At 42.6% G+C, this 26,456-nt stretch overlaps 1 protein-coding gene across 1 annotated transcript in view; it reads right to left on the minus strand.

The window, feature by feature from the left end:
* Window positions 1-20,200: 20,200 nt before the first annotated feature.
* MAN1A2 (mannosidase alpha class 1A member 2) overlaps window positions 20,201-26,456 on the minus strand; it is a 110,684-nt gene continuing 104,428 nt past the window's right edge. Inside the window, exon 12 of the mRNA XM_040572601.1 lies at window positions 20,201-25,025. Within this exon, the coding sequence (XP_040428535.1) occupies window positions 24,893-25,025 (133 nt within the window). The 3' untranslated portion in view covers window positions 20,201-24,892. The remainder of the gene's footprint in view (window positions 25,026-26,456) is intronic.

Genomic DNA, 26,456 nt, shown 5'->3' on the forward strand with positions numbered 1-26,456 from the left:
TCCTTAAATCCCTTCCTGCTGTCAGGAAGCTTATTCCACCATCTGTCCCTTCCCTGTCACCTCTCTCCCACCTCATCAACAAAATACTTGCATTATGACAGACACCCATTCCTTCCTTTCTTTCAATCACACCAAAGTATTTATATTTGATTTTTTTTTTTTTTAATTCAGGACACCAATGCTCATAGTCCCAAGGGAAAAATGTATCATGCTCACTGTTTCAGGTTAAGCTTAAATTACTGCTTGAGATGAGTCTTGTATTGGAAGCACTTCTCACACTCAGCACACATAAAGGGTTTTTCTCGCTAGACCTTCTGGTGCATGTTGGCAAGAGAGCTCTGATTGAAGCACTTCTCACATTCAGAACATAGATAAGGCATCTCACTCTTGTGGAGTCTCTGATGTTTAATTAAATCTGAGCACCTCCTGAAACCTTTGTTACTTTCAGGACGTTGGTGATGTTTCTCTGTCTGGGATACCTTACGCTGCTTCCAATTTGACCTCCAACTGAAGATTTCCTTACAGCCACTGTTGCCATAGGAATCGCTGCCTATAGCATCTTATGTGTGGAGAAGGATGCCATGGAAACTCTCTTCGACCCTTTCTAGATGGATGCCCTTACCCTGTCTCTTCCCAAGTGTCCTGGTTTCAGGTAGGACAGAGTTAATTTTCCTCCTAGTAGCTGGCAGGGTGCTATGTTTTGGATTAGAATGAGAAGAGCGCCGATAACATGCTGATGTTTTAATTGTTCACTCTCCCTTCCTCCTTCACCACCCTCTTATCCCCCGAGCTAGTTACGGTAGCTCTCCAAGATGTTGAATATCCTTGGGATACTCAGACCAGCATGTTCTTGTTGTTATGTCTCCTGAATGCACTTCAGGTTTTGTTTAAGGTTAAACAACTACTTAGGAATCTCATCTGGAGATCTGTCTTGAGGCGGGATAGTTGCGAGTGGCAGGGAGTGTGGGAGGATATGGGCAGGTTTCTAGAGCAGTGGGCACCTCCAGTGTTTTGGACATTCACCCCTGAACAACTGCAAAATCCTAAAAAACTGGTAGAATGCTTGAAAAAAAGGTGTCATGACTCTGGCAGTTCCAAAGTGACACAAATCACTGTGGCATGCTGGGGTCTGGCTTGTGCCTATCGAGCTGCAATTGATGCTACTATCAACCTAGTGACAGACCCTGCGGCCGTTCCAGTCCCGGCTCCTGCAGCCATTCCAGCTCCAGCTCCTGCAGCCGTTCCAGTTCCAGCTCCCGCAGCCGTTCCAGCTCCCGCAGCCGTTCCAGCTCCAGCTCCCGCAGCCGTTCCAGCTCCAGCTCCCGCAGCTGTTCCAGCTCCAGCCCCTGCAGCTGCTCCAGCTCCTGCAGCCGCTCCCACTCCTGTGGCTGGGTCAGAGAAACGAACTGTAGCAGTGCAAGTTGCCCCTGCAGAGGGTATTCCAACCCCTGTGGCAGACCCTGTGGCTGGGTCGGAGAAACGAACTGTAGCAGTGCAAGTTGCCCCTGCAGAGGGTATTCCAACCCGTGTGGCAGACCCTGTGGCTGGGTCAGAGAAACGAACTGTAGCAGTGCAAGTTGCCCCTGCAGAGGGTATTCCAACCCGTGTGGCAGACCCTGTGGCTGGGTCGGAGAAACAAACTGTAGCAGTGCAAGTTGCCCCTGCAGAGGGTATTCCAACCCCTGTGGCAGACCCTGTAGCTGGGTCAGAGAAGCGAGCTGTAGCAGTGCAAGTTGCCCCTGTAGAAAAGGTGAAAAAATGGTATAGAAACTCAGGTCGTTTAGAACGCAGACAGTCTTCTGCTAAGTCTGGGTGTGGAGAAGACGGGGCTGGGCCATCAAGTGTGCAGGAGGATGAAGATGAGGATGAGGATGTCGAAAAATCAACAGTAACTACCCGAACCCTATACCAGCGTGAGCTACGAGATGTGCGAAAAGATTTTGGTCGCTGTATAGGTGAACAGCTTGTCACCTGGCTGCTCCGGTGCTGGGACACTGGAGCCAATGGTGTGGAATTAGAGGGCAGGTAAGCCAGGCGGTTGGGATCCCTTGCTAGAGATGCAAGCATTGACAAAGCAATTGGAGATGGAGCACGATCTCACAGCCTCTGGAGGCGTCTCCTGTTAGCTGTGAAGGAAAGGTATCCCTTCAAGGAAGAACTTGTATGTCTACCAGTCAAGTGGACCACCATGGAGAAGGGAATTCAGTACCTGAGGGAATTAGCCATACGGGAAGTAATTTATAAGGACCTAGACGACGCACAAATATCCACAGATCCAGATGAAGTCCAGTGTACTCGACCCATGTGGCGGAAGTTTGTACGGAATGCACCATCATCATGGGCCAGCACATTGACGATAATAACCTGGAAAGACTGTGAAGATCCCACAGTGGGTGACATGGCTAAACAACTCCGGGAGTACGAAGGAAATCTCTCCTCTTCCCTACAGGCCTGCGTCTCAGCTGTGGAGAAACTCTCTGAAGAGTTCCACCAACTTAAAGAGAATTTATCTTCCCCCCCACCTGAACAAACCAGTGGCCACCAACTAAAAGAGAATACTTTGGAGAAACTTTTTGAAGAGGTCCACCAACTTAAAGAGAATTTACTTTCCCCCCCACCTGAACGAACCAGTGGCCACCAACTAAAAGAGAATACTTTGGAGAAACTTTTTGAAGAGGTCCACCAACTTAAAGAGAGTGTATTTTCTTCCCCACCTGTACAAACCAGCGTCTCGGCTATTAGGGGTAAACGTGCATCCGTGCAAAGAAGACAATATGGTGGGTACACACCCCGCGCCATCCTGTGGTTTTACCTACGTGACCATGGAGAGGACATGAGAAAATGGGTTGGAAAATCTACTGAGACCCTAGAGGCACGGGTACGTGAGTTGCAAAAGAAAACAATCGGGAGAAAGGGGTTCTCCGAAAAGTTTGCTGCTCCAACTTCCAGCAGGCAGTCTTTTAAACACAGAAACGAAGATTCTGACCAGGACTAGAGGGGCCCTGCCTCCAGCCAGGGGGAGGAAAGGGACAATCGAGTTTATTGGACTGTGTGGATTCGATGGCCTGGCACGTCTGACGCACAGAAGTATAAGGCTTTAGTAGACACCGGTGCACAATGTACTCTAATGCCATCAAGCTGTAAAGGGCCAGAGCCCATCTGTATTTATGGCGTGACAGGGGGATCCCAGCAGTTAACTGTATTGGAAGCTGAAGTTAGTCTAACCGGAAATGAGTGGCAAAAGCACCGTATTGTGACTGGCCCGGATGCTCTGTGCATCCTTGGCATAGACTATCTTAGAAGAGGATATTTCAAGGACCCAAAAGGGTTCCGCTGGGCTTTTGGCATAGCTGCCTTAGAGACAGAGGACATTAAACAGTTGTCTACCTTGCCCGGTCTCTCAGAGGACCCTTCTGTTGTGGGGTTGCTGAGGGTTGAAGAACAGCAAGTGCCAATCGCTACCACAACTGTGCACCGGCGGCAATATCGCACCAACCGAGACTCCCTGATTCCCATCCACGAGCTAATTCGTCAACTGGAGAGCCAAGGAGTGATCAGCAAGACCCATTCACCTTTTAATAGTCCCATATGGCCAGTGCGAAAGTCTAATGGTGAGTGGAGACTAACAGTGGACTATCATGGCCTGAACGAAGTCACGCCACCACTGAGTGCTGCAGTGCCGGACATGCTAGAACTCCAGTACGAACTGGAATCAAAGGCAGCCAAGTGGTATGCCACAATTGATATTGCTAATGCATTTTTCTCCATCCCTCTAGCAGCAAAGTGCAGGCCACAGTTTGCTTTCACTTGGAGGGGAGTCCAATATACTTGAAATCGGCTGCCCCAGGGGTAGCCCTACCTACATAGCCCTACCGTTTGCCATGGACTGATCCAGTCTGCGCTGGAGCAGGGGGAGGCTCCTGAACACCTGCAGTACATCGATGACATCATTGTGTGGGGTGACACTGCAGAGGAAGTTTTCGAGAAAGGGAAGAAAATAGTCCAAATCCTTCTGAAGGCCGGTTTTGCCATAAAACAAAATAAAGTTAAAGGACCTGCACGAGAGATCCAGTTTTTAGGAATAAAATGGCAAGATGGACGTCGTCAAATCCCAATGGATGTGGTCAACAAAATAACAGCTATGTCTCCACCAACTAGCAAAAAGGAAACACAAACTTTCCTAGGTGTCGTGGGGTTTTGGAGAATGCATATTCCAAATTACAGTCTGATTGTAAACCCGCTCTACCAAGTAACCCGTAAGAAGAATGCTTTTGAATGGGGCCCTGAGCAACGACAAGCCTTTGAACAAATTAAACAGGAAATAGTTCATGCAGTAGCCCTTGGGCCAGTCTGAACAGGACCAGATGTAAAGAATGTGCTCTACACCGCAGCCGGGGAGAATGGTCCCACCTGGAGCCTCTGGCAGAAAGAACCTGGGGAAACTCGAGGTCGACCCCTGGGGTTTTGGAGTCGGGGATACAGAGGATCTGAGGCCCGCTATACTCCAACCGAAAAGGAGATATTGGCAGCATATGAGGGAGTTCGATCTGCTTCGGAAGTGGTCGGTACTGAAGCACAGCTCCTCCTGGCACCCCGACTGCCGGTACTGGGTTGGATGTTCAAAGGAAGGGTCCCCTCTACACATCATGCAACTGATGCTACATGGAGCAAGTGGGTTGCACTGATTACTCAGCGGGCTGGAATAGGAAACCCCAGTTGCCCAGGAATCTTGGAAGTGATTATGGACTGGCCAGAAGGCAAGTACTTTGGGATATCATCAGAGGAGGAGGTGGTCCGTGCTGAAGAAGCCCCACTGTACAACAAGCTACCAGAAAAATGAGAAGAAATATGCCCTGTTCACTGATGGGTCCTGTCGTATTGTGGGAAAGCATCGGAGATGGAAAGCTGCTGTATGGAGTCCTACACGATGAGTTGCAGAAGCTGCTGAGGGAGAAGGTGAATTGAGCCAGTTTGCAGAAGTGAAAGCCATTCAGCTGGCCTTAGATATTGCTGAACGAGAAAAGTGGCCAGTTCTCTATCTCTATCTCTATACTGATTCATGGATAGCAAATGCCCTGTGGGGGTGGTTACAGCAATGGAAGCAGAACAACTGGGAACGCCGGGGCAAACCCATCTGGGCTGCTGCATTGTGGCAAGATATTGCTGCCCGGGTAGAGAACCTGGTTGTAAAGGTACGCCATGTAGATGCTCATGTGCCCAAGAATCGGGCTACTGAAGAACATCAAAACAACCAGCAGGTGGATCAGGCTGCTAAGATTGAAGTGGCTCAGGTGGACCTGGACTGGCAACATAAAGGTGAATTATTTATAGCCCGATGGGCCCATGACACCTCAGGCCATCAAGGCAGAGATGCAACATACAGATGGGCTCGTGACCGAGGGGTGGACCTGACCATGGACACTATAGCACAGGTTATTCATGATTGTGAAACATGTGCTGCAATTAAACAAGCCAAACGGTCAAAGCCTCTTTGGTATGGAGGACGATGGCTGAAATACAAATATGGAGAGGCCTGGCAGATTGATTACATCACGCTCCCCCAAACCCGCAACGGCAAGCGCCACGTACTTACAATGGTGGAAGCAACCACCGGATGGCTGGAAACATATCCTGTGCCCCATGCCACCGCCCGGAACACTATCCTGGGCCTTGAAAAGCAAGTCCTATGGCGACATGGCACCCCAGAAAGAATTGAGTCAGACAATGGGACTCATTTCCGAAACAACCTTATAGACACTTGGGCCAAAGAACATGGTATTGAGTGGATGTATCACATCCCCTATCATGCACCAGCCTCCGGGAAAGTTGAACGATACAATGGACTGTTAAAGACTACACTGAAAGCAATGGGTGCTGGGACATTCAAAAATTGGGAAACACATTTGGCAAAGGCCACCTGGTTAGTCAATACTAGAGGATCTGCCAACCGAGCTGGACCTGCCCAATCAAACCTGTTACGCACTGTAGAAGGGGATAAAGTTCCTGTAGTGCACGTAAGAAACATGCTGGGTAAGACGGTCTGGGCTACTCCTGCCTCAGGAAAAGGCAAGCCCATTCGTGGGATTGCTTTTGCCCAGGGACCTGGATGCACTTGGTGGGTAATGCAAAAGAATGGGGAGGTCCGGTGTGTACCTCAAGGGGACCTAATATTGGGTGAGAATAGTCCATGAGTTGAATTGCAGTATGTTAATTATCATATAACACTGTATGTCATCACTACCATGGTTGCTATATATCATAGATGAAAATGGTGATTAATTAGAAGGTATTGGAAAGAGTGTAACCTGAGCATGACATAAATGGTATGGAATAAGGGGTGGATATCTGTCCTGGTTTCAGTTAGGACAGAGTTAATTTTCCTCCTAGTAGCTGGCAGGGTGCTATGTTTTGGATTAGAATGAGAAGAGCGCCGATAACATGCTGATGTTTTAATTGTTGTAGAGCAGTGCTTACACCAAGCCAAGGACTTTTCAGCTTCTCGCTCTGTCCTGCTAGCGAGCAGGCTAGGGATGCAGCAGGAGCTGGGAGGGGACAGACCCAGGACAGCTGACCCAAACTGGCCAAAGGGGTATTCCATACCATCTGACGTCATGCTGAACAATATATAGGGGTGGCTAGCCGGGGTGGAGGGGGGGCCGGCTGCTCGGGGGTAGGCTGGGCATCGGTCAACGGGTGGTGAGCAATTGCATTGTGCATCACTTATTTCGTACACATTATTACTATTAATACTATTATTATTATTATTATTATTATTATTATTATTATTATTGTTATTATTTTTCCTGTCTTAATAAACTGTCTTTATCTCAACTCACAGACTTCACTTTCCCGTTTCTCTCCCCCATCCCGGAGAGGGAGGGGGGAGGGTGAGCAAACGGCTGTGTGGTGTTTGGCTGCCAGCCGGGCTAAACCACAACACTAAGGAAGTCTCTCCAGCGCATTTCCGACACATGCTATCTCTGATAGATTTCTGCCACGCTACATCACTGAAAAACATTCTCTTAAAGAATGGAATGGAGGAACAAAACAGAACAGAATGGAACAGCATAGAATGGAACAGCATAGAACAGCAGAGCAAAGGAGAAAAGAGAGGAGAAGAGAGGAGAAGAGAGGAGAAGAGAGGAGAAGAGAGGAGAAGAGAGGAGAAGAGAGGAGAAGAGAGGAGAAGAGAAGAGAAGAGAAGAGAAGAGAAGAGAAGAGAAGAGAAGAGAAGAGAAGAGAAGAGAAGAGAAGAGAAGAGAAGAGAAGAGAAGAGAAGAGAAGAGAAGAGAAGAGAAGAGAAGAGGAGTTGGAAGGGACCTACAAAGACCTTAGTGTACTACTGTCTGACCAATTCAGGGCTAACCAAAGGTAAAGTATATTATTAAGGGCATTATCCAAATATCTCTTGTACACTGACAGGCATGGGGCATAAACCACCTTTCTAGGAAGCCTATTCCAGTGTTTAACCACCTTCACATTAAAGACATTAAAGACATAAAGCTTTCCTGAGCATTGCCCAGATACTGCCCTCTCCTACTCTTACTTCATTCCTGCTGCCTATTTGACCAGCACAGGAGGAAGGGAAATATCAGAATGTTTTTTATTTTTTCTTTTCCCCCACAGACAGTAGTAGGAAGAGCAGGCAGGCAGTTCAGATGTGTTTGGACTGCCTTAGGCCCCTACATTTGAACTGGTGGTCCTTCTGTGTGTATCAGCCTCTATAGCTACATCTCTTCAAGTGCCTGTGCTCAGCACTACCTGAAAGTTTCCTGCCATTCCCTTTCAAGCCCTTCTATAGCACAGCACTTGCTGTTCCCAATGCAAACCCTGTGGGGCTGAAGTCTTCTCAGCCATTATTTCTCCCCATTACTATTCTCTCCATTATTTTTACTGCAGGGACTTTGGCTTACTGGCACACATTGTTTGGATTTCTTGAATAGTCAGGAGCACTGCAATCCCACAAAGCTTTACTCCCAGAGGACATCAACCTATGGACCGTACAAAGACTAATGTCTGTTCAAGCATATCTAATTGTCAGGCTCATCACAAATAGCCTGTCCCCATACTCCGACACTTTTACATCCATAGAAGTAGAGATCAGTATAGACCACCTGAAAACACAGCCGTAGGAAATAAATGCATTCTGTAAAATAAAAAAGCACAAGACAGCATGTGGCAGTGGTAGTGCTGAAGGGCAGTAACTCTAGTTTTAGTAGGACTTTAGTAAATGTTGATCATTAAGGTTCTTGTTTCATATGAAGAAGCTGTAAAGAGAAAAAAAAAATACCTCAAACTTGTTGCATTAGAATAATTGTTAAATTAATGCAGGATGAATTTCTATCGGGTTCCCCAAATGAGGAGAGAAAAACAGATAAAAAGATTAAAAGATAATTCCTACTCAGTTCTCTTTCTTAGCATCTGTATCTGTTAGTGTTTCTCCATTAAAGATATGGGATGAAGTCCTGCCTGCTTCGGAGCCAGTGCAAAAACACTAGGATACACAAGATTTCTGCTGTATAATTTTATCAAATTCTCCCCTTGTCTAAACGGGCCATTGAATTCCGCTGGAACAGGGCACAGCATCTGCCTGTGCCTCGGAGCCCCCTGCCAGTAGCTGTGCCTGGGGAGCCCTCTAGCGCACGCACAGCAGAGGCTCAGGAGAGGATACGTGTTCCTGTAGTGACACTGCGTCCTTAGAAGATGTACATCATGCTGAGAAAGTCCTCTCCCACGACACAGCTGCAGGCAGGCCACCAGATTTCCCTGGAGGGCAGCATGTCGCCGGGCTGCAATTTTCTCCATGCCATCATCCTGTGCTGACTCAATTTTGAAACGTAGTTCTGGGCTGTTTTAGGATGCTGAGCTACTCTAGTGAGCAGATCCCTTTCTGTAACTTCCTGGTACATCACCATGCACAGAGTCTCCTCCCATCCTGACACCACCTGCTTATGGTCCCTGTGTGCATCAGTGAGTGAGATTGCAGAGCAGCAGTAATTACCACACATCACACTGCAGGGTGGATGCTCTGCTAAACTGTCCCTCAACCCACCGTGCAGTAAATGTTAGCTGACAGTCCCCCTCCACAGCAGACTCAGGCCCCAGGTTAGTGAGGAGCTGAAGTCCCAGAGGGCAGGGAGAGAGTGTATGCTAGCCCTTGACAGAAGCAGCAAGGGAAGAGACCTTGCCTGGTCCTTCCTCTTGCTGCTCCCATCAGGAGCCCCCCTTCTCCCTGTCACTGTGCCCTCCACCTGGACAACAGAGCTGTGGCCCACCCCTGCTGCTGCCTTCCAGAAGGAGGGTATCTGAGGTGGGTTCAAAGGGTTACAGTACATGAGGTTACATCAGGCTGGTTGTCAGTCAGTAGTGGAGTTCCCCAGGGCTCTATTTTAGCACCAGATCTCTTTTATGTTTTCATAAGTGACTTGGATGCAGGACTCAAAGATATACTGAGTATGTTTGTGGAAAACACTAAATTGGGAGGAGCTGTTGACTCCATCAGAGAGGCCTTGCAAAGAGATATTGACAAATTAGAGGGTTGGGCAATCACCAACCATACGAGATTCAAAAAAGCAACTGCAACTTGGATGTGGCAACCCTGGGTATATGTACGGACTGGAGGATTAGAGAGTGGCCCCACAGAAAAAGATCTGGGGGTTTTGGTTGACAGCAAGTTGAATATGAGCCAGCAGTGTGCCCTGGCAGTCAAAAGGGCCTACCATATCCTGGGATGCATCAAGCACAGCATTGCTAGCTTGTCATGGGAAGTGATCATCCCACTGTACTCTGCATCAGTGTGGCCTCACCTCAAGCACTGTGTGCAGTTTTGGGCACCACATTATAAGAAAGACATAAAAATATTAGAGAGTGTCATAAGGAGGGCTACAAAGATGATGAAGGACTAGAGAGGAAGATGTATGTGGAGTGGCTAAGGTCACTAGGTTTGTTTAGCTTAGAGAATAGGAGACTGATGGTAGACTTCATGGCAGTCTACAGCTTCATCATGATGGAGAGCAGACTGGAAGGCACTGACCTCTTCTCTCTGGTGACCAGTGACAGGACCCAAGGGAATGGCATGAAGCTGTGTCAAGGGAGCTTCAGTTTGGATATTAGGAAAAGGCTCTGAGAGGGTTGCTGGGTACTGGAATGTGCTCCCCAGGGAATTGGTCACAGCACTAAGCCTGCCGGAGTTCAAGAAGCATTTATACAATGCTCTTAAAAATATGGTTTGACTTTTAGGTAGTCCTGTGGGGAGCAAGGTGGTGGACTTGATGATCCTTGTGGGTCCCTTCCAACTTGTGATTCTATAATTCTAGGTGATGAGAAGCCAGGGGCAGCCAACCCTGCTGCAGGCAGCAGTACCCTGAGAAGCTGGGATCCAAAAGGGCTGTGGGGTCTCAATGCCACCAGTAGCTGCCCGCTGTGCTCTGCCTCACAGCATGGGGGTTAATGCCTCGTATGTTCTCAGTAAAGGTCTCAGGGTGAGGGTGAAACTGAAAAAATCACGAATCATGGAATAGTTTGGGTTGGAAGGGACCTTAAAGATCTTCGGTCATATTTTTGTCATGTGGTGGGGATTTTTAAGCCTCAATTTCTGTCTTTGGGTTTCTTAGTGTCATAGACCAGGAGGGCTGTTAGTTCCGTGGACTGATATCAGCAAGGTATCCCCCAGGCCAGGCCTGTCCCTCTGTCCTGCCAGGAACTGGGCAGCCAACAGGAGGCCCAGCCCCAGGCACCAGGCACTTCCCCTGGGACACAGGCTGTGGTGGGCCTGCTCACTGGGGCCTATGGCCAGGTTGGGCAGGGCTGTGGAGAGCTGGGGACCAGCCCTGCTGAGGACTTGCTGGACAGGGGCTGATAGCCCCAGGGCTAACATGGCATCCTGGGGTTGTGTAGGGATATCAGGGTTGGTGGCACCCTGCGAGTCATGGCACTTGGCAGTCTTGGGTGTCCTTCTCCCTGACCAAACAGAACCTTGTGGTATGGGTTACCCTTGCTGGTGTTCATGACACCACCAGCTGTGACACCCTCCAGCAGTCAGGCTCTCGATCAAAGCAATTTCTGGCCTAGGACTGCAATTGTGTTCCTGCAGTAAATGTGTGTGGCCTGCAAGGCCATGAAGTACATGAAGTACATGCATGAAGTACAACATGGTATCCCACTGAGAGATACCCCAGCATTTGTGGGAGAAGGAGTGGAGGAGAGAGAATATGGCTGACTGGGTTTTGAGTTTTAAAGTCAGTACTGGTAGATTTTAATATGTGAATACTTTCAGTTTCAGAGTAAAAAAGCAAATTTAACAACAGTTGGAAACCTTCCACTACTCCTGAAATAGCATCAGCTTCTTTCCTTCATCCTCAGCTTAACAATGCTCCATTCCTGTGAGAAATGGGCAGAGCAGAAAGTTGTATCATGGGAATTACAAGCAGCCAAATTAAAGACTGTGGGAGAGTATGGAAGGCAGAGGTGAATAAAAATCCTGTAGAAAGTAGGGAGGAAGGATGGAGCCAAAGAATCATTCTCCACAAGCTACCTTAAGTTTCCATCTGTATTGTCCCTTTGTTCAGCTGTTTGACACAAATTGCAAAGCATTTGCAATAAAAAGTTGTTATCAGCAGATTCATCTGCACCACCTGCTTTAGGTGGCCCTCACTGAGCAGGGGAGTTGGACCAGATAATGTCCAGAGGTCTTTTCCAAAGTCGGCCATTCTGTGATCCTGTGATTTGGTGAATGTATGAAACTCTTAGGGAATGAATACCTGAACAAGTTACCATGTTACTTTGCAATCACTAGTGTGTGTTCATTCTTACTTAACAATAAACACAAGCCAATCAAGATATTTCAGGGTGTACTTTTCAAGGACATAGGCACGGTTACTTACAGCAGCTGATATGCTGCAAGTTTACACTTTAGTCTACATTGCAGTAACTTGTTTATATACTCTTATGCACACCAGTTTAGCAAAGTGGCTACAAAATGTACCTAATCAGTAAGAGCCTTATTTTCCAAGTTTGCTGACTGGTACTATTATCTAATTTAAATTTTTTTTTTTTTTTTGGCAATCAGTAAAGCAAACCATTATTTATCAATGAAACTCCAATTTCAGCAGAATCACAATTGGTAAGAAGGATTTTACATATATATATACACACACTGGGAAAGAAAAAAATGTTAAGGTTGATTTGCTGGAGAGGTATTTATTTACCCAAGCATGCAGAAAAGGGGGAAGTGGCTAAGATACATGTGTGATTCTTAAATGCTACTGAAAAATGGATTATTTCTGGTTCCAACAGGTACAAAAACTGAATTTAAAGATCACTTTTTGATATTAAATATTTTGTGTCTAGAGAGGAACAGATTTTTGGTTGCTAAAATGGACCAGGACCTCTGAGCTATTAATGTACATTTTAAATAAATGTAGGTATACTGAAGCTGTTCCAGAGGAATACAAACAATATAAGATATTATGTCAATATTGGAAATTGGAAATACATGCCTGGCATTGGTCCAAAGGAATATCATGCTGTTGTTAATACATGATACAATCAAGGGAGGACATTTGGAGCATGTTTTTATGAAGAATCCATATTGTCAAACAAGCATAACATTGGCACTGTGAGGGTATTGCAGATTTTAAACAATGATAAGTGTTTTGATTTATGATGATGAAATTTGATTTACAAGTTGTCATTTTACACAATAGGACAATAAATGTATTAATACAGGCTAAATGATGAAATCACAAAATAAATGTTAACTTTCCTGATTACAATCTTTAAATCAAAATGCACTTAAAAAAAATATTTTGGCTCAACCCATAGGCTTGGTGCAGAATCACATGAAATACTATGTACGGCCTTTATGTGGAAAACCAGAATAAAAATAGTCTCTTAAAACTGAAAAATCTGTCGTATTTATACGTCTAGTTATAATGAATTATCTGTTTCTCCTCATTCAAAAACCAGTGTATAACTGAAATTTGTATATGTGGCAGCGCCATGGAATTCTTTCTCATACCTATGTTTGTCATGTCTAGAAAGACATTCTTCATTCACATAACAAATTCTTACATTCTTGAATAAGATACGCCTCTCCAATGTTAGCAGCAAGCACTGACTACAAGTAGTCAAGACCAATCTAAAGGAAAAAAACAGTGACCAAAAATAAAGAAAATATATTAAATCTCCAGCTTGGTCACATAACATGTGCCACTCAATTTTGTGAGTGTAAATTAGGCAGATACGAGGCTTGCTGTCATCTGAAATAGCAAGAAGTTCCTGACACTAAGATGCTGATTTAAAAGATTTGTTTGAACTGAGGACATTGTGGGGTTAGGCTTTTCTTGTCAGACGACATATGACAACTCCAGAGAACCGCTACTGGTATCTGACGGTGGTATGCCAATAAGAAAGCTGTATGCATGAAGCTGTGCAAGCAGTGCTCGATGGTGTGGTCTGGAATACCTGTACGTGGTCTTTCTCTGAAATGTCCTCTGTAACTGCATCATTTGTTTGAATCCATCAAGCACATCATGTTGCAACTTCACTTAGAGCTTCCCAAAAAGATGTAAAGAAGCATTTCTTCACAAGTCTTTCAATTTCAAGAGTCTTTACCATCTAATACTGAGAAGACATCCACCTCTGTGAGCCTTCATTTCTTAGGTTTTGTAAATGTCAACATGATTAAAGAATTTTAAGGTGTCAATACCCAGGAGAGTTTGTGTAGCTTGTTAACCAGCTATTATACTCCAAACCCAGTGATTCACCCATATCCCTTCCCAAGGACTTTTTCTCCTTCAGTAAGGCTCAGCCTAGTTTGGAGTTCTTGCTTTCAAAGAGATGCTGTAGCACTTTCACCTCAGATTAATTACCAAGTGATACTCTTCAGAAAGCCATCGAAGTCTTTTAAAAAATATTACAGTAGGCCAAAAGGGACAATTACATGACCTATTCTTATTGCCTGAATAATGTAGTCCACAGAATTTCACTCCCTCATATCCAGTGATCCTAATAACTTGGGTTTGACTGAAATGTATAATCCAGAAAAGCAACCAGACTTCATCTGTAGGTGTTAAAGGAAGAACATACCACTTGGCTTGGTGATTAATCCTTCTCACTGCTAAAAATGTATTTATTTATTTTTATAGAGAAACATTATGTTTTATATAAATATTTTGCAGTCTGAAGTTTACATGTTGCAGCATGTGAATTTTGATTTTTGTTATGCTTTCTGTACTAGAATAAAAAGACTCCGAGAACTCTGAATTCCCCCTCAGAGAAAGTACTTACATACTCTGTAATTACCCCATCCCTTCCTCATTAAAAAATAAGTGAATGGAGCGTCTTCAATTTCTCTTTGCATGCTTTTTCTTTTTCAAATATTCCTGTGCCTCCACTTTTTCAATGTTGTGATTTCAGCAGGAGCTAGATATACACATTTCTGAAAATCCCACTAGGCATCTCCATGCAACTTAAGGTATTGCATATTAATCAATATTAATAACATTAATTAAGATGAAAGCTCACATTTTTACATTCAGTTGGCCTTTGTGCACACTACTTCTAAATGCTGAAGACATATTAAACAGTGTGTACCCACTGCTATGTTCTAGACAGCCACTCATGGCACACTTCTCTTGGTCCATCTTGCAATTTATGTCTCTTGTCTATAAGGTTCTTGAAATTAACCCTGGCACACAGGTATTGCTGGAGCAATGTGACCTTCCTGGTCAGCCACAAGGAGCAATGAACACATAAAAGCTGTTCCACTCTGAGCATGGTATGGTAGGTTTTGCCTGTGAAGAATGGTTGAGGCAGACTTTTTTTGCATTGTTCAAGTTTTGTTGCTTCTAGGGACTTGCACTCAGCCCTCTTAATTTACTAGTTATATAATTACAAAGAGAAAGTAGTTACTTTTGCAATGATCTCATTTACCTTGTACTCTCTGCCCATGGTATTGCTATAAAAAAGGGAAGCAAAATAAGAAGATGTCACTGTGGGACCTTCATGAACTCTTGAAACAAGCACTGTGATACAAGGCAAATTGACCAGGGCCCACCGGAGGACATAAACACCATGGAGGATCTCCTTCTTCTGGCCTACTGTCAGTACCCATGTGCTTGGATATGGGCTGTGAGAACAGCAGGAAGCAGGAGATGCACTGTGCTCTAAAATGCATCTGCATGTAAGAGCCTGGGCTGCTGGAAGAGGAGGTCACTACTTGGTGTGGTGGACAGGCTGGCAGAAAGCAACCAGCAGGCATATCTGGATGACATTCCTGTATAAGGACCAGGTCCGGATTTTGATCTCTTTGCCTTTACACAGGGGAATATATTTTGTACAAGGAATGTCACAGATCGACTGCTGGACGGGGTGAGTCCAAAATTAACTTGTGATTTCCCTTGTGTCCCAGCACTGCCTGAACTAGGACGCACTGGGCAGAGTGAGATCTGATACCCAGTACTCCTCGGTAGCATCCTTTGCTTGGAAAGGGAGAAGTTTATGATCAGCTACTTGATAGGCTTGACATTTGCTTTACAGAATCTCAATCTGTGGGCACTATTAGTCTCTGCCTCATACTACCACTAGATGGTATCTTTAGCAAGTGTTTCCCCTCACTTGCTCTGTGAAGTCCAGTATTCTGACTGCTGAGTTTCTGTATTTACGAAGTCTGCATTTTCATCACAAATAATGCAGTGCAAGGTTGTTGATGCAGGCGGCTGCCTACTAGGTACAGTAGATTCAGATGAACAAAGCCAAAAGATAAGCCCAATATATGAAGCCCAGTATTAATGCAAATATTAATAGATTCATAGAATTACAGAATGGTTTGAGCTGGAAGGGACTTTAAATATCAGGACAGGATGAGCTTGTAACAGTAATCTACAGGTACAAATAGGGGCAAAAATGAACATAAGTGCATGCAACAGGCAGTACCTTGGAGAGTATTTCTCTTTGGGTATGGATGACAACCTATTTTGCTCTGCAAAAAATCACTGCACAAAGGACTCTATTTGTGGAAAAGTACATTACTCCTCCTGTGCCACTCTTTTCTATTTTAGTATCATATTTCTTGGTCCTTGTTCCATAACAAATCTTCACATAAAAGAGATTGGTGTCCTATGTTGATAGCACTGTGCTTCAGCACATTGCAAACTGTTTCTGATTCAGTTACAGCTAAGTTAGTGGTGAGAGCTTAACAGAAAGCCATGTTAGAAGGCTTAATAGCAAGTATTTTGGTGTTTTTCTGTTCATCATTACTCAGAGAAGAAAATGTGAACAAATTAATCCCATCTATGTTGAAAAGAAAGGCTGTTTTTCTGATTCAATGACATTTTACACTTGCACTGCATTGGAAACAAATGACAACACAAAGTAAAGGGCTTTTGTAAATTGAGCCCTAGATACAGAGCTCCCAAAGGAGCTCTGGAAAGTAGGACAGGTAGGGACCTCCTATGTCCTTGACTCAGGTCCCTGAAATTGCAGACAAGCACACTACATTATCCTTTTCTTCAGCAGATCAACATTTTCTAATTCTAGGATGTCATAGTCAGAAACCCCTTTCAAATTTCTAGCTGAAGTTTATTCAAGTATTGGATGTATCATTTTTGCTTCCTCTCCTACGGCGATCAATCTTTTAATGTGTCACAAACAGCAATTAGCCCCTCTGTCACTCTTCCATTTTGCCAGCCTAAACTCTTCTTACCTCTCTTCACACAAACTCTCCATTCCCTGGCCTGGTAATCCTGAATACTCATGTCTTGTATCTGTTCCATTGAGACAGGCTCTCCTAACTATGGGCAGTCAGAACCATACACTGTATCTCAGATATATTGATCAGGCTTTGTACACTAATAATTTTTCAGTTTCATCAGAAACACCCTTTCGATGCATACTAACTTTGCACACATGAGGCTCTCTGGCAGAGCTTGTTCTGCACACTAAAGGTTTGGATTCAATAAGGGACTGGACTAATCCCTATGAACAACTGCCACCCCAGTATGTCAAGAGCTATTAAATACCAAGACACCACCCGTGGCTCAGATGGCTGCAGATCATTTTAGGGTGCATTTGTGAGGTATTCATACATATGTGTATATATATATATATATTTCCCCCTACTCTTCCCTAGGAATCTGCTATTGGTCAATGTTGAAACAAGATGCTAGGTTAGACAGACCTTAGTTTTGACCCAGCACAACCATTATTTTATTTTCACTTGCTTTTCTTCCATCTTGCATTGGTGATCTGAGTCATTATGGCTGACCATATGTTCCAGTTTTTCTCACTGTTCATGATTTCAAACTGACAACATACCAGATTGTAGTGAAAAGTTTTATTTCTAGTTTCTGGAGGTACGAGTTTGCATTTGGCTTTTTGAATTTCTTCAGTCTTCTGCTTTTCCAGGCCTCAAGTTTATCTGATTCTACATTTTCTTTATTGGTAATCATTCCTAGATTTCTGCTGCTACAAAAAAACAACTTCTTGCCTTTACACAAGATTTATCCTAATACCAGGATTTAGTGACATTCACTAATATCCCTAGAGGTTTCCTTCTCCATTTTAAACTTCATTATGTCTACTTTAACCAGTTCCTTTTTCACTGTGCAGGTCTTTTGTTCAATGTCATAGACAAATTAATCAAGATGCAGTATTGCATAAATTACTGAAGATCAGCTATATGAGATATACCATACATCCTTCCCCTGGAGAATGATTTATCTCATAAAAAGTTGTATCTGCTTAACTGGAAAACATTTGTCTTTGATATCCCAAATAATTCTGCATCATCAATGACACTTGAGTATACTCACATGTAGTTAAACTAGAATTTCTGCAGATGGATTGACAGGAACACTAAGCATGATCCACAAACCAGCCATGGATGGGTCTATCTGTCCTCGTGAGCAAATCCATGAGAAATCTCCCTACATCTCACCCCCTGAATCTGCATGCAGTCCTCTGTTGCACATGATGTAGCAGACTGCTATATCTATCTCACACATATTCTTAGGGGCTTCTTGCTTGCCAAAGCTTCAATGGGGATTGATGAAGAGAAGGGTATGCAGACATAGGCAGCACTAGCTTTTGGAAGAAACAACTCAGGGACATTCTTCCTTTTGCAGCCATAATACAATTCACATGGATCTTTATGTGATCTAATTTCAACTCATCGTACTATTTTCTTAGTCTTGCAGCAGCTCATCCTTTCTGTTTTATTTTGTAACAGATATATCTGTTGTCTATAACTACTTGTACAAAGTAAACCGTATAAGAAAGAAAACAGTGAAATTGTTGTTACACATGAACATACAGTGCTTTTTCTTCCTCCCCAATTCTTTCTCTGAATTTTTGCCTGCAAGGAGTTTGGCTATATTAGTAAATGGTCTCCGCAAACCCTTTTACATGGAAGTTTGCTCAGCCTGAAACATTTTCATCAAAAAGATTCTTGCTCTTCAATTTAATAAAAGAAAAGCAAACCACCAAGTACCTTCAAACACTGCCACCATCACACATCACATGTATGAACTGGCACAAATAGAGTAGCTTTCCTTTCCAGGGCACACAGCATGTCTATGGCTTTGCACTGAGAGAAGCCAACTCCCAGAGCTACAAGATGAAGGCTAAAAATAACCCCGTACAGATTCATTTCAGGATTTCTGAATACAAGTAATTAATATGCAAAGGAAAGGCAAGACACATGGTCTCCAGTAAGGAGCACACACAATCACAGGCTACAAGGAGCGGGGGGGAGGGTGACATGCAGGCAGCAAGCCAAAGAAGAAATGAAAGAGGTAAGTTTGCTTTGAGGATATAGGAGGTGCAGACAGTGTTTCAGAAGAGGTAGAAGCAAAGGGGTGGAACACTGCTGTCAAAGAGGCAGAGGCAATGCAATGCAACCACAAATGGCACGGTCCTGTTTGAAGAACCAAGAGTACAGTAATAAAGGCTTCAGTATTTGCAAAAACGATATACACAAGGATAGAGAGCTTGTTACTACTAGAGCAGGAGGCAAAGTTAGGGCTCATTGGCTCAGACCGTGTGACATGGACAGATGTAGCAGACATGCTTTGATGCAAGAAGCTACTTTCAGTAAAGTGTCTTCAGGGCTGGGCACAGCAGAGGAAGATCAATAGCTGCAAAAGAAACTGTTGGTAGTGGCACTGTGGTAGGAAACTGGATGCATCGTGAACATGCTGTGCTCATGTGGCAAGCTAGGGAGCAACAAATGAATGCATAGCTGGATTTCAAGTTGGATGGCATACCAGGACAAGCAGGTGTGTATCAGGTTCCATGCATTGCAGTGAATTATGATACTTTGGAAGTAATTTTCTCTTATGAATTAGCAGTGAAGGAGGTCAATGCATCCTGAGGCAGAAGCACGCTGTGAAGACAGAGCACTGGATATAGAGCACTGAAACAGGATGCACAGGATGGTAGTCATGGCATGCCACAAAAACGAGATACTGCACATGAGCAATACGGGTGATGTCAGACAGTAAGAATCATCTACAGTTAATGGGAATCAGAAGGCAAATTTGGTTATTCACTTGCTGTACTGCAAAATAGAAAGCTACAGCAGCAGTTGCAGTGAATTAAAAGGTGCAGAGGGAAAAGAGTCTCACTTGGAGCAGATTTCCTTTGTACCCATTTCCCCAGGAACAACATTCATACAATTAAGACCTTCTTCCTTTCAACAGAGGAAGGAACAAATGTCCAGAATTAGTACACTGGCTATTTGGTATCATGAAAAGCTATGTTTTCATCCTGGTGCCTTAAGAAAATTACTGTTATTTACTAACACTGCACATCTAACTGTCCCCTTTGCCCTCATCACAAAGAATTTTGAACTTTCACCCAAATGTATCAAAACGGTAAAAAGCTCAAAATTTTCTGAGATTTGGTGGCTTTCAAAATGGCACACTGCAGCATACTTAAGCTGCTGTACAAGTAGTTTACATCTTGAGAAAAATTTGAGCACTACAATGACCTGTTAAAAGGAAGCAAGGGGTACAGAGGCTTAATTTTGCAATAGTGGGTCATGATACGTGTTTATGGTGACATGGATCTAAGTCCCTAGTAGAGGTGCAGGGGAATGAAAAGCTGTAGCACTAAACAAGCTTGTGAAATAGGATCAGATTCACAGTCACCTATAGGAGTTTGCAACTGGAGGCAAAGGACACAAAAACCACATTCTTCACTTAAAGACATTCTTTATTCAATCTTTTTTTATATATACAATATTATTTTTAATCTGTAAAAAGTACATATGCAGGATTCCAGGTCAGAGGCAGTCAGAAAGTTTCCACATCAGAAGATAGACTCTTGCCCTTTTATTATTTCGGAGGAAAAATAATCTGTCAGTTTCAGATAAAGCAAGAATAAAGGCAGAATGCAAATCCAACTTCCACCAAGCGATTAGGATTAAAGGCAACAATTCACTGTAACAAGTCAGCGGTCTCCTTTGGTGGTTCCCAACTTTTCTGGGCAATTACAGAGCAGTTTGTTAGAATGCGCTAACATCCGAAGCAGCTCGTGCTTATCATCTCTGCTACAGTTGTACGCACATAACTAGCAAAAGAGCTTGGGTTTCTTCTTTCTATGGCAACTCAAACTCTTTAGTCAGAAGACTGTTTCTCAAAATTCAAGCAGCGAGAGAGGGAAGTCTCATCAGGGTAAACAGATCTCTGAACTACAGCATGGATCAAGAGCTTGCTTACATTTTTCTCTGGTAACAAGAAGCCTGTTTCTAACTTGTCCTCTTAAAAACATGGACTAGACTTATTAGTGTACATAACAGGCTCAATTTGCTAAAAGCCTGTTACTACAGCCCTGAGATGTAAACTGCCACACCATTTTCTGTGGATGCCAGATTACACTGTTAATTCTTTCAATGTTAATGCTGTTAACCACTTCTCCATTCAAACTAGGGGAAAGTCACATTATAACATTACATTTGTAATGTCATTCTTGGGGACAAAAGAGGGGATCATAAAGGACAGCCCAATAGAACCTTGCTTAGGAATAAACCAAAACAAGGTATACTTTTAATCTTACAAGATGGTATTACAGGGAACATGTAATTGCTTTCACTTTTTAAAGTTCCAGTTACTCAGTATTCAAATCTTTTAAAATACTGCGTAAGTATATTTCAATGACTGGAAGATAGAAGACAGCTATTCACAAATTTGTAGTAAGGAGCTAAAGGAGTCTCAAAGGTGTGACTGGCGCCCAGAACTGTACTATCTGCTTTCCCCTTTACTCCAGGGTATTTAGAATCTTGCATATGCCTTTTAAGCATTTAGTTGTGCAGCAAAATGAACACCCAGAACATCATTCAAGGGTTTTCTTTTTAGTTAGAGGACAAAGCTAAGACGCTGACTTCTTGACTGTAGGACACACACAGCTCCAAGGTGATCAGTGCAGAAATTTGGCTTCTGTCAGGCTGTAAAGTGTTAGAAAAAAATTTACTGCTAGCATATCAGGCAAGCTTGAGGCTTGGATTAGGAAAAGAACTGAATATCTTTGTTTTGACTGCATGCATACAGGAAATAGACAATTCTGGGATTTCCCGGCTCTTGCCCAAATCCAGTGTGCCAATAATGTACATGATTTTCTGTTCTTTACTTCATCCTGTAAGAGGAGACGGTATTGTAGAAATTGCTAAATGGGACACCTACCTAAAGAAAATGAGGATTGTTTTGTTAGAGAATACAGTGCAAGACTCAGAAACAACTAGCACTAAAAATTCATTGTGCTTAAATTTACACTCTTCATGAAAGTATATAAGACAGCAGCAACAGAATGAAAGTGACAATATTCTACTGTACCTTTTGTACCCAGAGGGAAAACAGTCTGAACTGTGGATTGCACATAACTCCATTCTGCAGATCAAAACCTACTTCTTTGTGAAGGACTCTGAATGAGGACATGTCACTTCAATCAGAAGTTTCATTATCCATGCTTGGTTACTACACACACCTCGCTCAAAACCCATTACCTCCAAACTTTCAGCTTGCTCTAGGAAATCTCAGGATGGAGAGATTCATGAATGACACAGCAATTAGTCCATAAAACACATTATTTTGGATAGACTATGAAGATCAGTAGCTTCTGTAGGAAAACAACAGTTTGTCTTTTAGAGTGATAGAGTAGAAATTGACAACCGTTGGGCTAACTGGAAAATGAGAAACAAGTGTCCTTTATTTGGTACCTGCTGCTTGTCTACACAAAGAAGAAATAGCAGTACTGTACATATGCTTTGAGAAAAACACCATCCCATAACATGAAATGGCTTAGGTCCTCAATTCAAGCATTCTTGTGGCAGTGAGTTAACCCATTGGGATTCATGGAGGAATTAATGTGAATAGTTGCTCTTTAATTCAAAAGAGGGGTGTGGAAGAGCAGAAAACACAATAACAAGTTTGCTGTTTCTGTGACTCCAAAATTCTGTCCTTGATGTTTCTCTGAACAGACTGGCAGCCATTCTACATCTACATTTATTAGGAAGTTTATGGGGATGGGCTAGGGGGGAAAGTGCCTTTTCTTTTCTTTTTTTTTTCCTTTTTTTTCTTTCTTTTTTTTTTTAAACAGAGTAGTTTGTTTTTCATCTTTCTCCTTTGTACTCAGAGAGATTTAGGAGAACAAGTCAATCTAGTGCAGTTTTAAACTCATAACAGTTCTAACGGGATGGGAAAAACTCTATTTGAAAACATAACATATCTGAATAAAATGGAAAATGACTAGCTCTTCAGTAACTCATTGAATACTCAACTAGAAAAAATAGCAGACCAGTAAGAAGATTCCATTTACTTCCAGTTATTTCTAATTTTAAATAAACAATTACTTGAAACAGTATTATGTACATCAATTGCTTTATCAGATCTTAAATTATTTTTAAGATACTGCTGCCAATTACAGTAACTCAATAATTGGTATTAAGGCAAAAATGTTGAGATTGAAATGTTTTCCAAGCTTTGTCTTCCTTCTCTTAAACTAAAGGAACAGTCTGGAGAAAAGCATCTGATAGAAATCATCACTCGACCAAAGAAAAAATGCAATGTCTAAATTAGTATCAAAGAGGAGTGAAGGAAAATTTTATAGGGGAAATCCTACTTTAAAGTACAGTCAGATATATTACAATTTGATGTAGAGAAAAAGCTTTTATATATAAAACTTCATATATAAGCATTTTTGAGGGGGAGAAATAGCACTTAGTGCCTTTAGACTTGATGCTGTACTTCTGTAGCTTACTGAAGAGAGTTCTTCCACTCACTTCAGTTCAAAAACGCAATCAAGACTTTTGAAAGATTCAACCTGTGCACTAATTAGGAGGGGAAGAAGCACTTCACAGCTCTTTTTCAGCAAAGGTGCCAGTCACCATGGCAAAAGGATTTGAGAGCTAAAAGGGGAATAAAAGAAATCATGTGAGCTGTAAGGATTCTGGAACAGAAAAAAAAAAAAAAAAAAAGCAATGAAGAGAAACTTGAAAAGGCTAAATTTCTTTTAGCAAAAATTGTATGTGAAGACTGAAACAGACTCCACTTAACTGATATTGTCCTGCCTAATTTCAAAGTATTTGGACTATGCCAGACTAGGAGTACTCAAGAAAAAAACATGCAGGTAACAGCATCTCATTTCTCATAAACTAAAGGAAGAAGGGACTCTACAGTTTCTTTTTCCATTCATATGTTATGTCATGTTCAGATGTTATGTCATTTCCAAAAACAATCATGTTGGCTTTGCACTGGAGCAGAAGAAAAGGAGTTTCGTAAACTAAATCAAAGGCAGTTTTAGGTTTCTGTCCCATGCAGAAATAAAATAAGTCAGGATTTCAAAGCTGCAAATAAGGTTCTGTGAATAGTATCCAAAGAAGGAAGTTAATTTTTAGGAAAAATCTGGACTGTGTGGAAAAACATAAAGCAACAAGCTCCTGCTGCTTAGCAGAAGGGGAGCACTTTTAAATGCCATATACTATACCCTGCTATATAAGTCATGACAGACTGCTTTTCTCATGTTGTTACCTCTGTATATTTGGCTAGAAGAAATAAGAAAAAATAAGAGAATGTAGACTTTCCATGTGACAGAATCTGTGAGGAAGTGAAACTTTGGCTCCTATCTACCCCTGCAATACGCTCAACACTTTGTGACTGTAGCATGCCAAATGAACTAAGCTAATGTTGCTGACAATTAACTACAAACCAAATGCTTACTGACTGTTTTTTGGATGTGAGCATACAACACAGAGCTTTCAACACTGTTTTGAAAAGGGAAATGAGGAGGCAATAGTTTTTATAGTTTAGTTTTAATGGTTTAGAGGCACTGAGAATGGCTGCCAGTCTGGACAAACTGATGATCCTTAGAAAATTCAGACAGGTACAGAAAAAAAATTCAAATCCTGATGCTGCTGGTGCAGTGATGTTGCTTTTTTTTTTGTTGCTTTGTTCATGCCATCATCAAACAAACAAAAAAGAAAAGAAAAAAAAATCTAAGTATTTGGAACCCACCCGATTTGAAGAGGTGACTGGTCTACTGTTCCTTGCAACAGCCAACAACAGCAGCAGCAAGTTTCTGTTGCTGAACAGGAAAACCTCTTCTTCCTTACACTGTTGCATTTATATTAAACAGTAGATTCCATCTCTTGTGAGGGTTCAAAGCACGTGAAGTCTCTGTCCTGCAAATACCACACTAATGTGTTTTGGTCATATATAAAACAGAACTTTTTTTCAGTTTTACTTATCTATATGTTGAAGGGCTTTGTTTCTCACGTCTGTACTTGACTCGGAGGTCTGGATTTATCAAGTGTCTTTCTCCTCTCCTGCTTAAAGTTTCAAGTGGTCCATGTAAACAAAACAGAGCTGAAAAGTCTTTCTTCCTCTTCTTAGAGCTGATTTTATCGATAAGCAGGGTTTCCTGAAAGTGTGGTGTTTGCTAAATGTAAAACAGGCAGAGGATGAGCTTCTGTGTTAAAAACCCAGTTGTCTAACGGGAGAAGGTCATCATTGGAGAAAAGCAGATACAAATACCTAGACATCAATATAGAGAAGAAAAATGGTGGGTATTAAAGCTTAGCAACAGACAGGGTGGAGCAACATAGCAGCTGCATGCCCCACCAGTCAGCATCTAAAGCTATAAAAGAGTTATTTGCTTTCAATCTTTTTATAGCACCCACACAACTTTTGCCATTACAATGATCTGAAGAGTTATTTTTATCAACTCAAGCCCTGAAATGAAAAGTTGTTACAAAGACAGCATTTTAACTTTTCCAAGTAACTTCCATTTTTCAAGACTCCTTTCAAAGACTTACTATATATTACAAACATCAAGACACCAAGCATGAGGATTTGGGAGGCAGGGGAGTAGAAAAGTAGGCAAAAAAATCGTTCTTAATGGAATAAACCCACTTGCAAATGACTACTCTGTTCAAACCAAATCAAAGATTTAGAGGAAGCACAAGAGATGCCAATAAGCCATGCCAGGTATCTTATTTATCATCACCATGCTGGAAACTGGTTCAGCTTCTGGGTGGGAGGAAATGGGCCAATATATTGTGCAGAGAGGATTCATAAATGTTGTATATTATAAAGCAAAGCAGAGCAAATTAAGCATGTAACAATGTTAAGGTTTCTGGACAGATGTGGAAGAAGACTATTTCTTGGTTCTTTTTTCTTAATACACACTTTTGAGTGGGGGGTATTAGTGGTAGGGATATTGTCAAGGCTTCCAAACTCAAATGCTAAAATTCAAAAGTATTTTCCTTGTTCCAGAAAACCTGACTGTGCATGTGCAAGCTTAACATCACAGATGTACAGGACCTCTCAGCTCTTGCTTCAGCCTGATTTCCTGGTATCCAGAAAATGACAGGTCTTGTAGCATGGAACAAGGAAGGGCGTCACTCCCGTTAGAGGGTTCTGTCACATCCAGCACGTGCATACACATTGTTCTGTCTTCACTCTGCTGAGGCTGCTCTTACTTCACTCTCTAAATCAGATGCTGGCAATTTCCACTGTCTATATTCACGTGTCACTGCTTGAGCTATAGCACATCCAGTTACTGAGCGACACATCAGTGAATTTTGAGATCTACTTGTGATTATTTAAGATCTAGACAGAATTCTAGTGATACAGAACATCAGTTCTGTCACCACAGAAGTCTCTTAGAAGCAGATTTCATTTTCTAATTTGGCTTTTATAGGCAGATGGATCATATAGGCAGATGAATCACTTCCTGGGGAAGTACTGTGCCTCTGACTGGACCTGTTTGAAACTTCTGCCTCCTTCTTTCAGAGTATAGCTTTCAGACTCCAGAAAATGAACTCGAAAGAGTGACTGAAATAAACTTAACAAAGATGACAGAGTATCAGTGGCTAACTTTCTTTTTATAATGATAATACAAGGAAACAAAATATTGTGACAATTTAGAGAAGTCTGGTAAGGAGTCAGCTGAAGGACAGAATG

The sequence above is a fragment of the Cygnus olor genome, chromosome 1 (genome assembly GCF_009769625.2).
Source record: "Cygnus olor isolate bCygOlo1 chromosome 1, bCygOlo1.pri.v2, whole genome shotgun sequence".
In the NCBI taxonomy this organism is placed as follows: domain Eukaryota; kingdom Metazoa; phylum Chordata; class Aves; order Anseriformes; family Anatidae; genus Cygnus; species Cygnus olor.